This window comes from Ictalurus furcatus, chromosome 16, assembly GCF_023375685.1.
Source record: "Ictalurus furcatus strain D&B chromosome 16, Billie_1.0, whole genome shotgun sequence".
Lineage (NCBI taxonomy): Eukaryota > Metazoa > Chordata > Actinopteri > Siluriformes > Ictaluridae > Ictalurus > Ictalurus furcatus.
In genome coordinates, this window is record NC_071270.1 from 5,294,040 (window position 1) to 5,309,210 (window position 15,171).

The 15,171-nt window shown below is 37.9% G+C and overlaps 2 protein-coding genes across 2 annotated transcripts in view; one reads left to right on the plus strand and one right to left on the minus strand.

Annotated features, from left to right (window-relative positions):
• ryr1a (ryanodine receptor 1a (skeletal)) overlaps positions 1–3,771 on the plus strand; it is a 62,321-nt gene extending 58,550 nt beyond the window's left edge. The window contains exons 102-107 of the mRNA XM_053644831.1: positions 118–252; positions 371–527; positions 919–983; positions 1,082–1,182; positions 2,682–2,733; positions 2,940–3,771. Coding sequence (XP_053500806.1) covers positions 118–252; positions 371–527; positions 919–983; positions 1,082–1,182; positions 2,682–2,733; positions 2,940–3,035 — 606 coding nt within the window. The 3' untranslated portion in view covers positions 3,036–3,771. The remainder of the gene's footprint in view (positions 1–117; positions 253–370; positions 528–918; positions 984–1,081; positions 1,183–2,681; positions 2,734–2,939) is intronic.
• Positions 3,772–3,975: 204 nt separating this feature from the next.
• On the minus strand, positions 3,976–12,962 carry il2rga (interleukin 2 receptor, gamma a). Its single transcript, XM_053645980.1, has 10 exons — positions 12,754–12,962; positions 11,630–11,720; positions 11,339–11,520; positions 10,348–10,447; positions 8,981–9,162; positions 8,621–8,760; positions 8,259–8,430; positions 7,322–7,421; positions 5,189–5,270; positions 3,976–4,991 (listed from the first exon to the last, which is right to left on the minus strand). The coding sequence occupies exons 1-10, from the start codon at positions 12,818–12,820 to the stop codon at positions 4,749–4,751; spliced, it is 1,359 nt and encodes a 452-aa protein (XP_053501955.1). The 5' UTR covers positions 12,821–12,962; the 3' UTR covers positions 3,976–4,748.
• Between the last annotated feature and the right edge of the window lie 2,209 nt (positions 12,963–15,171).

Consider the following 15,171-nt stretch of genomic DNA (forward strand, 5'->3'; position numbering starts at 1 on the left):
TTAAACTTCATCACGTGTTTGCTCGGGCTACATTGCTTACTTCTGTAACCATGGAAACTGCACAGCTGTTTGTGGTGCAGATTATTGCGGAAGTGTGTGTGTGTGTGTGTGTTTCAGCTGATGATGACGGTGGGTTTGTTAGCAGTGGTCGTGTACCTCTACACCGTGGTTGCGTTTAATTTCTTCCGCAAATTCTACAACAAGAGTGAGGACGAAGACGAGCCTGACATGAAGTGCGATGACATGATGACAGTCAGTCTGCTCGTCTTCTCAACTTCTCACCTTACTGCATTATCACGTTCTCCTGGTTCCTCACATCATCTCATACTTCATCTCTCTCTCTCTCTCTCTCTCTCTCTCTCTCTCTCAGTGTTATCTGTTCCACATGTATGTTGGCGTGAGAGCAGGTGGAGGTATCGGTGACGAGATTGAGGATCCTGCAGGTGATGAGTACGAACTTTACCGCGTTGTTTTCGACATCACCTTCTTCTTCTTCGTCATCGTCATTCTGCTGGCCATCATTCAGGGTAAATCTCGTTCGGTATTTGTTGATGAGTTACAGAGTGGAATGTGGACTGTTATAGGAAACAAAATACATCTCTCTCTCTCTCTCTCTCTCTCTCTCGCTCTCTTTCTCTTCAGAAAAGCAGATGGCTGTTCTTCATGATGAACTTCTCAAAATATGCAAAAATACATGTGCACACTAATACATGTTCAGTTCAATTCAAAGATTCTAAGGTGAATTAAATTGGCATTGCGTTTTTGCGTAGCGGTAAACACACACAGGGAAATGTCATGCGCTGATCGTTTAATTTTCACCTGGAGTCTGCAAACGGCTGACGGATCGCGGTTTACTCGCTCCGGCTTTATACCGGTTTGATCCGACGTTTAATCGGACTGATCTTTTCTCCGGTGCAGGTTTGATCATCGATGCCTTCGGTGAGCTGAGAGACCAGCAGGAGCAGGTGAAAGAAGATATGGAGGTACGCGAGTGTGATGCTCACCTGACGTACTGTACATGACGCAGCGTGTGAGTCTGCGTGTTCAGTGTCAGTGTGTGATTAATGAATTTCTCCCCCAGACCAAATGTTTCATCTGTGGCATTGCGAGCGATTACTTTGACACCACTCCGCACGGCTTTGAGACGCACACCTTAGAGGAACACAACCTGGCCAACTACCTGTGAGTGCTTACACCTGCTTCCCCTGTCAACACACCGTAAACACACCGTCTGGCAGACCGGGGCTGTTGGGGCTTACACAAACCTCACACACTTCTCACACTCATGGGCTAGGTTGGAACAAATTCATCAAGGAGTATTTGAATCATTAGGAAATTAGATGTGCTGTAGTTGCTGAATGTAAGCTAGAAAATATGTTAACACTGAGAATGTGTTTTTATAGCTAGCTAGCTAGCTTGGTATATAAATATCACTCTATAAAATCAAATATGACATAAAATAAGGGATTAAATGGGCCACAAAGGGTAATTTTGTAGGAAGGAGCTCGGGAGGATCTGAGAGGGCGAGTAGAAAAGGAACTAACGTGGTGCTGTTTTTAATTCCGTTTCCCAGCTAATTCTGCCTCTTCAGTTATGATTACTTCCACTTCTTCATAATGTGTGCTCGTAAGCAGTCCAACAACTAAAAAGTTGAAAATATTTCGAAAATTTCTTCTAAATAGCAGTGGTTCTCAAATTACCTTCTGATTAGCAGACTGTTCCTCGCTGTTAAATAAGTGAGTAAAATGTACTTATAACGCACCTTTTAAAGAACAGACATCACAAAGTGCTTCACAATAAAATATGTAGTAAAATAAAAATACAATATTTAAACAAACGCAAGTTTAAACCGTCCACAGTGTCCACAGATCTTAAATCCAAGCGGAGAGAGTTCCAAAGTTTAGGAGCTACAACCTCAAAAGCACAATCTCCGATCCTTGATCAGAGGACGTCAAATTCCTAATATTATACATATATGGCTGCAGTAGCTCTGTAATATAAGCAGGTGCCTGACCTGCTGCGCTTTAAGCGTACGCACAAGAATCTTAAACTGGTTTCTAAACTGAATTGGAAGCCAGGGTAAAGAAATCAGAATTGATGAGACCTTCTATAGTAGATGACTTGGTCAGAAGCTTAGCAGCACTTGTAAGCAGTTCAGTGATGTGTTGCTAAAACAGCTGAGAAGAGAACTACATCAGTCAAGACAGGAGGAGATAAACCCACGTATAATCATCTCCATCTCAGCGCTGCACACAACTCGCCTCTGTAATTACTCCATACCTGGTTAATTACTCTGTAGGACCGAACCGTCTGTTTTTAACCGTCGGTGACGCATGCGACGTCTGCGGTCATGTTTTAAACATTGGAACCGGATCTCCCACAAGCCCCTGTGCGCTCGAATAACGCGGTTAATGGTCCACTACCGAGATGCGGATTGTGTCTGATATATCAATCAATCAACATTTATTTATAACGCTAACAATCTAAACACAGCATACGGTGATCCAAGGTGCTGTACAATAGATAAAGGTTAAGCAATAAAAACAATAACATCAACATCTAGACATTTCCAAAGGCTAAAGAATAAAAATACAGGAAGATAAAAATAACTAATGATGATGTAGACCTGACATGAAAGGATAGACGTGTGTGGATAGTAACGATGATGCCCTGTGTCTCAGATTCTTCCTGATGTACCTCATAAACAAGGAGGAGACTGAGCACACCGGGCAGGTAACACACCTCTCAGTGTCTCACACACACACACACACACACACACACACACACACACACACACACACATTCATCCTGATTAGAGAATGAAGCTGTTTACAGTTTGCCTCTCTCTCTCTCTCTCTCTCTCTCTCTCTCTCTCTCTCTCTCTCTCTCTGTGTGTGTGTGTGTGTGTGTGTGTGTGTGTGTGTGTGTGTGTGTCTCAGGAGTCATATGTGTGGAAGATGTATCAGGAGCGCTGTTGGGATTTCTTCCCTGCTGGTGACTGTTTTAGAAAACAGTATGAGGATCAGCTGGCATAGAAAGTAAAGCGTGCACACACACACACACACACACACACACACACACACACACACACACACAGAGTAACAGAACAGTTTTGATAATTTTAGAGGTAATTGGTTATAATTAATCAGATGTTTGCTTTCACAGGGCAATAGTATTATATTTGTATATACTATAATATATACTATACTTTATATTGTTATATATTATTAGTAGAATATTATTATTATTATTATTATAACATTATAGAGACACTAATAACAGACTGTTTTATTTCTTCACATTTTCTGAACTGAGCTGTAGTGAGTGTGTATGAGTGTGTATGAGGGGGATCGCTGCACTTCCTCTTCTTTGAACAGTTCTTTTATTTAATAAATTGTGTTCTATGGATATTTATTTGTTTTTCTATATTTTTGTGTGGTCGTGTGCTGATAACTGATTATGCGAAACACACATTACTATTATTATTATTGTTTTTTATTTATTATTATCACAGACACATCACTGGGGTTTACTTTGACTAGATTAATATCACCTGACGTAATGACGATAATAATAATGTTAGAGCTATCTTCATATTTCTTTTTCATTCGAGCGGATTATTTGTCTCATTGCTCACCTGATGAACCCATAACCTCTAGTGTTGCACACTGGGTCCTGGATAAACAGATGTGCTAGCCTGCAAAAACGGCGTGTCAGTAAAAGCGAACCGTTTTCAACCGCGTGGCGTGTGGATGTTTCAGTTCATTTATTGTTTTATTACTAACTATGTTAAACTTCATGAAGTGGAACTTGCGTTTATCAAAAGGAATTATACTCCCTTTGGATGACGAATAAATGGAAAATACTCTACATGAAGCTGTATACTGGCTGGTACAAATAATAATAATAATAATAATAATAATAATAATAATAATAATAATAATAATAATGTGGCATTCCACACAGATATTCATGAACAGTTTCATTATTTATTTGGCTGGATGACTCAAAACCACCGAAAGGTTTTTATTTTATTTTTTTATTTTATTAAGACTGTATAAATCACACATTATGCATTGTACAAGTCACACACACACAAAGCAAAAATATTATGGAAAAAAACGTATAAAAATAAATTGTTGGGTTTTTTTCGCTTTCATACATCAGCTAACATTGTTTATTCTGCAGTTTAGTAAAGGTATATACGTTTGAAGCATATAGTCATATATAACACACACACAACACACACACACACACAGTGGATACACGCTCACTGCATTTCTGCTAGCAGCAGCTCCTCACAAACAGCAGCATTATTCATAACGCCATGTTACATAGCAGAAATGGTCTGAAGATAAAATACAATTTGATTATACATTTCTGTGTTCAGATATTCACATACATACAATATATTCATATGCGGTTGTCATACAGGGGAAATTAACACTTTTTTTTTGTAAACACACACTTTTAACACTTCTGCTGTTATGCATGTAACTGAATCAAAACTTTTGGAAGACTATATATATATATATATATATATTTAATCTGTCAGCGCTAAACATTTACACTGAATCAGTGAAACATTTTCTTCTTAACCATTTTCATTCTAGATTGTTTAACAGTCCTAGTTATTAATAGTATAATTAATAGTATATTTCATTTGATTGACTTTTTACATCCAGATGTTGACTTCTGTAAGCTACATTTTAAACTAAGGTGCGGTTTGTCTCCTCGGCGTGGTGGTTTTACAGCCTGTTGAGAGGCGTGGTTTCGGTGCTGGGGGTCTCAGTGGGAGAGGGCAGTGTGGAGGTGGACGAGTAGCTCTGCATGGACTGATAATCAGACGAGACGGCCGTGTGCACCGAGAGACAGTCGTCACTCTCCGACTCGCTGTGAGTCTCCGTCCTGAACTCTCGCACTATGCAGGGTCGCTCGCTGAAGTTGGGCTTAAATCCGTCCTGCAGCTCTTTGGAGATGTGCAGCCACTTCTGCAGGAAATCAGATAGAAAGTTCAGCTTCCTTCTTTTTAATGATCTTAATCTATAAATACATCGAGATGATTAACCACACGCTTCCACAGAGTTTTTACTGATCATAAAAAAACTATCTTAATCTATACGAGCAGCGGTCCGGCTCTCTCACATACCTGCAAACGGCTGCATGTTACAAACAGGAAGTGGCTTACCTCTACGTTTCCGTCGTAGCTGTCAATAAGATCTCTGAGATTTTTGGGACTTGGTACAACAGGAACCAGGATGACTCTGAGTCTGAAAAACAAAACCCACAATGATAATGATCTTATATACTTTGTTAGCTTTCTCTCTCTCTCTCTATATATATATATGACGAGAACATCTCTCTAGGCGCCTTATGTTCCTCTGCTTTAGCCACGGCCCCCTGAAGAACATCCCTAAATACTGAAGAGTCTCCTGCAGTTCTGAAGCTCCAGGAACACTCCAGACATTCACAAGTTTGTTTCATGGGTTTCTTAGAAGTACAGGTCATGAGCCAGCCTCCATGTCCTGTTCTGTTTTTGTGCAATCTTACACTGCATTCCTAAACACAGCTACACTCGCTTCTTTTTCCAGCTCCTCATTCTTGGTTCCATAGAACTGTTCTTAAATGTTTGTTGTTGTTGTTTTAAAAAAAAAAAAAAAAAAAAAAAATCCAAAAAACTTTTGGGTAACATACAATTTGATCATTTGTATCAAAATTTTTTTTAAATGAGATATTATTTTAACAATACTATTTGTTTAACAGCGTATAACAATTTACATCTACAAGTTATACTATTTTGAATGAAGCATATTTATAACAATAGAAATAATTAGTATTATGCACCAAAAATGATAGGATGCTGTTGCAGTTGAAATGGATTCATTAATTAAATATGCCTATGATATAAATAGTAAAATGAGTAAATGCAGCAGTATATAAAAATGAGGCAATATATTGTGGAATAAGTCAATAAATAAATAATGGTAAAATATTATTACCGTCATACTTACTTGGCTCTTTTCAAAACACCACTATTATGCCAAAGTATAGTGACACTTTTAATTTTATTTTTGTAATCTGTAAATCAAGCCCACTGGGTGGGGTCAGAGAGTAGGATTGGTTGCGCGTGCAGACATTCAGACCTAAGCAACCTGGCTGCGTTCATTACGAGTGGAAGTGTGGGGAATGTGTAGTGTCCTGCCTCCCTACATGGCTGAAATAACATTTATGAAGCTCTCAGAGAGGCTGAGAACCGAGTGGAGGACATTCCTTCACCTCATACAATCCTGAGACGTCCATAGGAACCTCCACAGGAACCAGCTGCTCATCGTCCGTGTCTTATATCTTACAGAAACGCTTACCAGCTGTTTAATGTTCAGTGGGAGGAGATTTAAAATCTGCTGATATCTTTACAGTAAAAATATTAGTATTATAAATATTAGTGGATTAAGAACTACATGAGTGATTTAGAATTGTTATTTAGTTCCTGTAATTCTCTCACGGCTTCATGCTGCGTTTCCTCTGAATACCAAACCGCAAGCTATCATTCTTTCACACGAACAAACAAACCACTAAACACTCGGCTTCGGACCGTGTGTACTCTGACGATCAACTTTTAATTAAAAGCACACAGAGCGGACTCGGGAGGTCAGTGTTCCTCCACCTGACCGAGAGCTAGCATAACTTCTCCACACACTTCCACTAGCACGGAGCCTCGGGCTACGAACGTACTGACAGCTGCAGGCAAAAATAATCGAATGGCGGATGATTAACCAATCACTGAGCAGGTCCCGCCCCCTTAGCCTTGACTGACAGATTACAACACGAACTCAAAACGAACTGAAATGTTGACAACGTTTAATATGGATTTGAATATTGTTTTATAGTAAGGAATGCAGTGTTATTTATTTATTTATTTATTTATTTATGCAAATATTTCACAGTATATTGACCCATTTACAGATTTATTGCTGCATTTCATCGTAGGCATTTTTACCCATTTAATTCTGACTAAAACATCATCCCATAGAAAACACGCAAATTCTCAGGATGACAGAAACTCATATTATAAAGAAAATCTAGAGAACGCTGGAAACATTAAAGAGTTGATAAAGGTCATGAGCACTGTAGTGCGTGTACACAAAACCAGCCTGAGCAGGAACCAAACCAATCAGGGTTTTTCACAGGTTCTTTTTTTTTCTTCACTTACTTGCATTTTTTTTCCAGAAAGAACTTTTTTGCATGTGTTTATAAGTCTGTAGTGGCGGAGCGTGACTGTAATGGATTACTAGTAGTAAAGAGTTGAATAAAGTGAGTGAACCTCTCGCTGTGGATGAGCAGACAGGTGAGCATGATGAGGACGATGGCAGCTCCGACCGTGCAGAGGACCATCAGCCCCACAGACATCTGCTGTCTCGTCTCTACTCAACACAAACACATGATCACATGAGTGCAGACGCATTCAGCTCTGTTCAACAACATGGGGACAGGTGTGAGCAGGTACAGTCAGGACAGGTAGATGTGTTGAGTGATGTTCTGTTGGTTTCTCTATTGCGTTTACATGCTGATATTTCCTGTAAGGTTTACTCTCATCACAAACAACAAGACTTGTGAACATGTGCGATTAGTAACGATCTCATGAAAAGAAAAATCTGTGTATTAAAGTCATTCTGGAGCACAGGACACGTCTACAGATATATTGGGGTTTTTTTTTCCATTGACGTTTAAGGCTGTTCGTTTTAGTCTTAGGCTCCCTAATTTTTTTATACTACCTGGATCTTAGATGTTTAGTTTATAACGTCGGCTTAATTGAGTCAGTAAAGGAAAAAAAACCCCAACATTTTAGGTTTCCAAGCATTACTTTTCAAACAAAAAAATGGAATGTTGCAGAAAAAAAAATGCTCGTATGACCGTAAATAAAGCAACGTATTACACGGATTATGAAGCTCATCAGGGATCAGCCGTAAAAACAGACGTGAGTGCGACAGTCAGAGTCTCCAGAAGAAGATGCTCAGGAAAACTGAACAACTAATCTCCGTATAAAACTGCACCACGTGCACCTGAGACGACTGATGCATTAAAAAAAACCCAAAATACTAAAATTCTTTAGCATGTTACTGGTTACTGCTCGTTATGGAGTATTTTTGATGTATAAACATTTCATGTCATTATTTTTGAAGGCGTCTGTGATTTACAGCGTTTCTTTATTAAGACTTTTGCACAGTACTGTACATTGCGTTCTACTGTGATGATGTTACCTGTATCATTAATCTTCTTCATGGAGCCCCAGAACACCGGCTCGCTCCATTCGCTCCACAGGTCAGACTCTCCACAGGTCGAGGACATGCGCACTCTCACCTGGAACTCGTACAGACTCCGAGCGTTAGGAAACGGCACGTTAAACGTGTTCCCCATGGTCTTGCTGTAAATCTGAGCAACAACAATAAACAGGAAACTGTGAGTTTTACACCACGTTCCAACTGTAATGAATACGGAACACTGTGATATTCAACGTATTATTATTATTATTATTATTATTATTATTATTGTTGTTGTTATACAATAATATATATCATAAAATCACACTGAGGTGATGATATGGTGAGACAGATGTGCGTACACTCCAGTTGTTGCCGTTGATCCTGTAGCGAACTTCACGCTCCTGACAGTGATCTTTAGTGTTACTGGTAACGTTCCAGTAAATCCACAGCTCCGTCTCACTCAACAACAACGACACGTTGTTCGGAGCATTCAACTTCACTGAGAGAGAGACAGACAGATAGAGGGAGAGAGACAGACAGAGAGAGAGAGAGAGAAAGAAAAGATGATTAATGAAATATTTGACTGCATTTCCTTTACAGAGACGAGGACTCTCCGTCATGTTATTCCTCCGTCATCTTGTAGTTTCATGAGGTCAGTGTGTGAAATGGGTGTGGTTTGTGGGGAGAAAAGAAATAAAGTGTGTGTGTGTGTGTGTTACCCCTGTTTAACAGTGGTTTGTATTCTTGTTTTGCGATGATGAGGTTGTCTCTGTATAACCAGGCATAAAAGTCCTTGAATCTCTGCAGCTCCTTCTCACTGTACGGAACCACACAGCCGACACGAACCTCCCTGGAGTACTGATAGGAGGAACACTCTGCAGGATCGTCCGGGTTCTTGTAACTGACAGGAGGACACACACACACACACATTGTATATACAGGTATGTTCAACACAGAGAGCATCATTGTAAGTATTCTACACTATGTAAAACTTTATCATTTGAAATCTTTATATTTTATATTGTTTTATATCACAGTGCACAGGTAAGAGAGAATAAAGAGAGGGATGGTGCGGGAACGAGTGTTTATAGCTGCTGTAACGTAAGAGACAGCAGGAACTAACTTTTTCATAGACATCGCACAACATTAAGTGAAAGTATAAAGGTAGAAAAGTAAGACATGTGCTTTAGTAAGTAAATTGTAACTGTGGGTAAATTCCTGTGGTAAAAGAGGAATAAAACACCGTGCTGTTAGAGGAAAATAAAACCACCATGGATTATTTTCGTATAACATTATTTTACTCTAAACTTTTCATTTCCAGGCAAGTTGATGATATTTCAGGCTAATATTTCCAAATATATGTTCTTTACTTCCAAATCTATTTACATTAAAGAAATATATCATTTCCTGTTTTGTTCATGGTTACATGACTTGACATTTCTGGACTGTTAATGGCCTGATTCTGTTTAAAATGTAGAAAAGAGTTATAAAAACATTAACATAAAGAAGATGTGAATGTGGGTATTTTCTAGAGAAGAAGATCGCAGATTGAAACTGCAGTGAACTTCATAAATGATGGGAAGACAGAGAGAAGAGTGAAAAGTGAAAACGGCTGAAAATCCTGCATCAGCTCATCATGTGTGAAACGTCCTGTTTCTCTGGAAGCTCCGTTCACTACACTGCAAGTTTCACTCCGTCTCTACATCCTCACATATTTAACTCTTAAACTCGTGTGTGTGTATGTATATGTGTGTATATGTGGTGTGTTGACTAATCGTTTACAGACAGCGTTTATAGAAAACGCATTGAGGCTCTATAGCAGGAAACCTGATGAGGAGGAAACACACACACACACACACACACCACAAGATCTACACTGACTTCCCCTGCACATGCTGAAGTGTATGTCACTCTTACACCAGCCTGTGCACTACAGGAGGAGTGTGTAGGCCTGTAGATAAGCAACCCACTCCACCTCAGCACTCACAGTGTAAACACACACACTACACACACACACACACACACACACACACACACACACACACACACACACTTTCCTTCACATGTTAAACACTTCAATAAACACCAGCTCTTAAAGGTGTAGTTCTCCGCCAGGGTTCCATCTTTGTCATCTTTGTCCCATGTGCAGATCATGTACTCCAGATTCACCACAGTGCACTCGATCTCTGCACACACACACACACACACACACACACACAAACACACACACAAAGAAAAGAGGTGTGAGGTTCATGGACTAATAAAACTGACCTTAATTCTGTGTCAAAAACTCACAGAGCTCAATAAACGGCATGGTGATGTCATGTTCATAATTTCAGCTGAAATTCATAAGCACTCACATTACAGGAAGTACAACCAGCTTAAAAAACACCTGAGGTTTGCGCACGCGCACACGCACACACACACACGCACTATAGTAATAAACGCAGAGGTCACAACAATTTCTGTTACACAAAGTGTATACACATTTATTACATTTCTATTATGTACTAAACAACTTTATTGATTTATACACCATATTCATTTATATTTTATAGTTAGAATATGTTTGGACTGAGTAAATCCAGACTGAGTATCAAATATATAAACAAATAGATCTGTTTATAAAAGGGTTTATTGATTTATTTTAAATGTAAGAAATGAAAACAGAAATAGCTGCATATACTGTGTGTGAGACGTGTTCACTGAGTAATAAAATATTGTACTCACTTCAGTGCTATCATGATAACCTTATAAAGATTAAAAAAGTAATCAATATGTTTAAATGTTTATAGTATAATTTTATCTTAAATGTTTATTTTAGAACATTTTAGACTATGCAGACTTCCGTCACCAGATGGAAACCTTCATGATTGTTTTCACCTGTCTCTGATTTACTAGACTAATTAAACCCTCCTTGCATTTTTGGACTTTTGGGATCTTTTACAGAGACTGAGACGAGGACTCTGTTATTCCTCCGTCATCTTGTGGATCCATGAGGTCAGTGTGTGAAATGGGTGTGGTTTGTGGGGAGAAAAGTGTGTGTGTGTGTGTGTGTGTGTGTGTGTGTGTGTTACCCCTGTTTAACAGTGGTTTGTATTCTTGTTTTGCGATGATGAGGTTGTCTCTGTATAACCAGGCATAAAAGTCCTTGAATCTCTGCAGCTCCTTCTCACTGTACGGAACCACACAGCCGACACGAACCTCCCTGGAGTACTGATAGGAGGAACACTCTGCAGGATCGTCCGGGTTCTTGTAACTAACAGGAGGACACACACATACACATTGTATATACAGGTACACAGCACTCACAGTACACACACACACACACATTTTCCTTCACATGCAATAAACATTGCAATAAACACCTGCTCATAAAGGTGTAGTTCTCCGCCAGGGTTCCATCTTTGTCCCATGTGCAGATCACATACTCCATATTCACCACCATGCACTCGATCTCTGCACACACACACACACACACAAAGTGTGAAGTGTGAGGTTCATGGACTAATAAAACTGACTTTAATACAGTTGAACATTTCTGTCTCAAAACCTCACAGAGCTAAAAAAAAATTCTGAACCTAAAAGTAGAAATAAGCATCACGGTGACGTCATATTCATCATTTCTGCTGAAATTCACAGGCGCACACAAACTACAGGAAGTACAACTGGCTGAAGAAAAAAAAAAACACCTGTGGTTTGCACACACACAGACACTTACACTTCAGTAATAAACGCAGAGGTCATAATAATTACCATTCTGTAGTTACACAAAGTGTACACACATTTACTACATTTCTATTATGTACTAAACAACTTTATTGATTCATACACCATATTTTATAGTTAGAATATGTTTTGACTGAGTATCAAATATATAAACAAAATGCTTTAAAAAAGATGCAAATGTAAGAAGATAAACAGAATTATATATTGTATATATACTGTATGTTTGACGTGTACACTGAGTAATAACATATTCCACTAACGCGATAATATTACAAAGATGATTGAAAAAGTCATGAATATGTTCAGATGTTTATAGTTTAATACATAAAATGGAATAATAAATAACATTTATGAAAATGACGTTCATAGTTTATTTAGTTATTTTAATATTTTTAAGTTACAAAATACACATTAAATATTTTAAAATCCAGCAACAAAATGACAAACATTTGAATGTTGAATATTTATTACTGATCATGTTCATAAAATCATGACTTTAATTATAGTATAAATATTTGATTAATTACGTTATAGACACTGATAGACATGAATAGTTGATTTATACTTGTTTGATCATTTTATTGACATTAGTGTATGTTAATAATATTGTGTACAGTGGAAGTGGATATTTCTGTAGTTATTGTAAACGTTTTTAAGGACAATATAATTATAACGGATCCAAACGCAATCGTAGAATAAATATATTTATAAATTACTGTAAAAACCCTGAAACGATGTGAGAACAGCATGTGATGAAACTCACGGTGAGGAAGTGTGGACGCAGATCCCGAGCAAATCCACACAAAACTCAGAAAAGAAGATAAAAACATCTTTTTGTAGACATTCAACTTTTCTCTGTGGTGTTTCTCTTCGGCTTCATCTGTGTGTGACTTCCTGTTAACTTCCCCTGCAGCGCGCGCGCGCGCGCACACACACACACTCACACACACACACACTCACACACATGCGCGCTCTCTCTCTCTCTCTCTCTCTCTCTCCCGCACACACACACACACGCACACAGCGCAGGTTTCTAAATGAGCACAACCACAAAGTTCACAGAAATGAGTTTACAAAAAAATACCTGACATTATACGTTTAAAAAAGCGAATGAAGTTTTAAATGAACATCTGAGGAGTTTATTGTCGCCCACATTTTTATAAAACAATCAAATGCTTGAAGTCCAAATTCTATTAACGTCATTAAAATAAAGGTTTTGTTGTCACGTGAAAAACAGTTTCGCTCAAGGCAGCTGGGCTTCGTGCAGACCCTGTTTCACCTCCCTTTGGTACAGCCCCCTCTGTGAATGTGTGGGTGGGTATGGGGGGGAGGGTGAATGTGTGGGGGGGGGTGTGGGGGTGTGGGGGGGTGTGAATGTGTGGGGGGTGTGGGGGGGGTGTGAATGTGTGGGGGGTGTGGGGGGGTGTGGGGGGGTGAATGTGTGTGTGTGTTTGTGTGTATGTGTGTGTATTTGTATGTGTTTGTTTGTGTGTTTGTGTGAGAGAGTGTGTGTGCATGTATGTTTGTTTGTTTGTGTGTGTGTGTGTGTGTGTGTGTGTGTGTGTGTGTGAGAGAGAGAGAGAGAGAGAGAGAGAGAGAGAGAGAGAGAGTGTTACAGAAAACCAGAGAAATGTGTGGAAACAATTTATAGGAGTTATATACAGTTATAGCAGTTATATACAGTTATAGGAGTTATATACAGTTATAGGAGTTATAGCAGTGACATACAGTTATATACAGTTATAGCAGTTATATACAGTTATAGCAGTTACATACAGTTATAGCAGTTACATACAGTTACATACAGTTATATACAGTTATAGCAGTTACATACAGTTACATACAGTTATAGCAGTTATATACAGTTATAGCAGTTACATACAGTTACATACAGTTATATACAGTTATAGCAGTTACATACAGTTACAGCAGTTATATACAGTTATATATAGTTATAGCGGTAACATACAGTTATATACAGTTATATAGTTATAGCAGTTATATACAGTTATAGGAGTTATATATAGTTACAGCAGTTACATACAGTTACATACAGTTATAGCAGTTACATACAGTTATAGGAGTTATAGCAGTTACATACAGTTATAGCAGTTATATACATTTATAGGAGTTATAGCAGTTACATACAGTTACATAGTTATATAAAGTTATAGGAGTTACATACAGTTATATACAGTTATAGCAGTTATATATAGTTATAGGAGTTATATCAGTTACATACAGTTATATACAGTTATAGCAGTTATATATAGTTATAGGAGTTATAGCAGTTACATACAGTTACATACAGTTATATACAGTTATAGCAGTTATATATAGTTATAGGAGTTATATCAGTTACATACAGTTATATACAGTTACATACAGTTATAGCAGTTATATACAGTTATAGCAGTTAGATACAGTTACATACAGTTATATACAGTTATAGCAGTTATATACCGTTATAGCAGTTATAGCAGTTACATAGTTAAATACAGTTATATACAGTTATAGCAGTTACATACAGTTGCATACAGTTATAGCAGTTACATACAGTTATATACAGTTATAGCAAGTTATAGCAGTTATATATAGTTATAGGAGTTATATCAGTTACATACAGTTATATACAGTTACATACAGTTATAGCAGTTATATACAGTTATAGCAGTTAGATACAGTTACATACAGTTATATACAGTTATAGCAGTTATATACCGTTATAGCAGTTATAGCAGTTACATAGTTAAATACAGTTATATACAGTTATAGCAGTTACATACAGTTGCATACAGTTATAGCAGTTACATACATTTACATAGTTATATACAGTTATAGCAGTTTTATACAGTTATAGCAGTTATATACATTTATAGCAGTTATAGCAGTTACATAGTTATATACATTTATAGCAGTTATAACAGTTACATACAGTTATAACAGTTACATAGTTATATACAGTTATAGCAGTTACAGCAGTTATATAGAGTTATATACAGTTATAGTAGTTACATACAGTTATAGCAGTTACATACAGTTAATGTAGTATATACAGTATTAATGTAAAACTTTCCTAAAGAGCTCCACACCCCTTTCTGATAAGCTGCATCATATACACAACAAACCGACACCCAACAGAAATAAAGCAGGACGTGAACCGGTTTCTGTGTCTTACCAT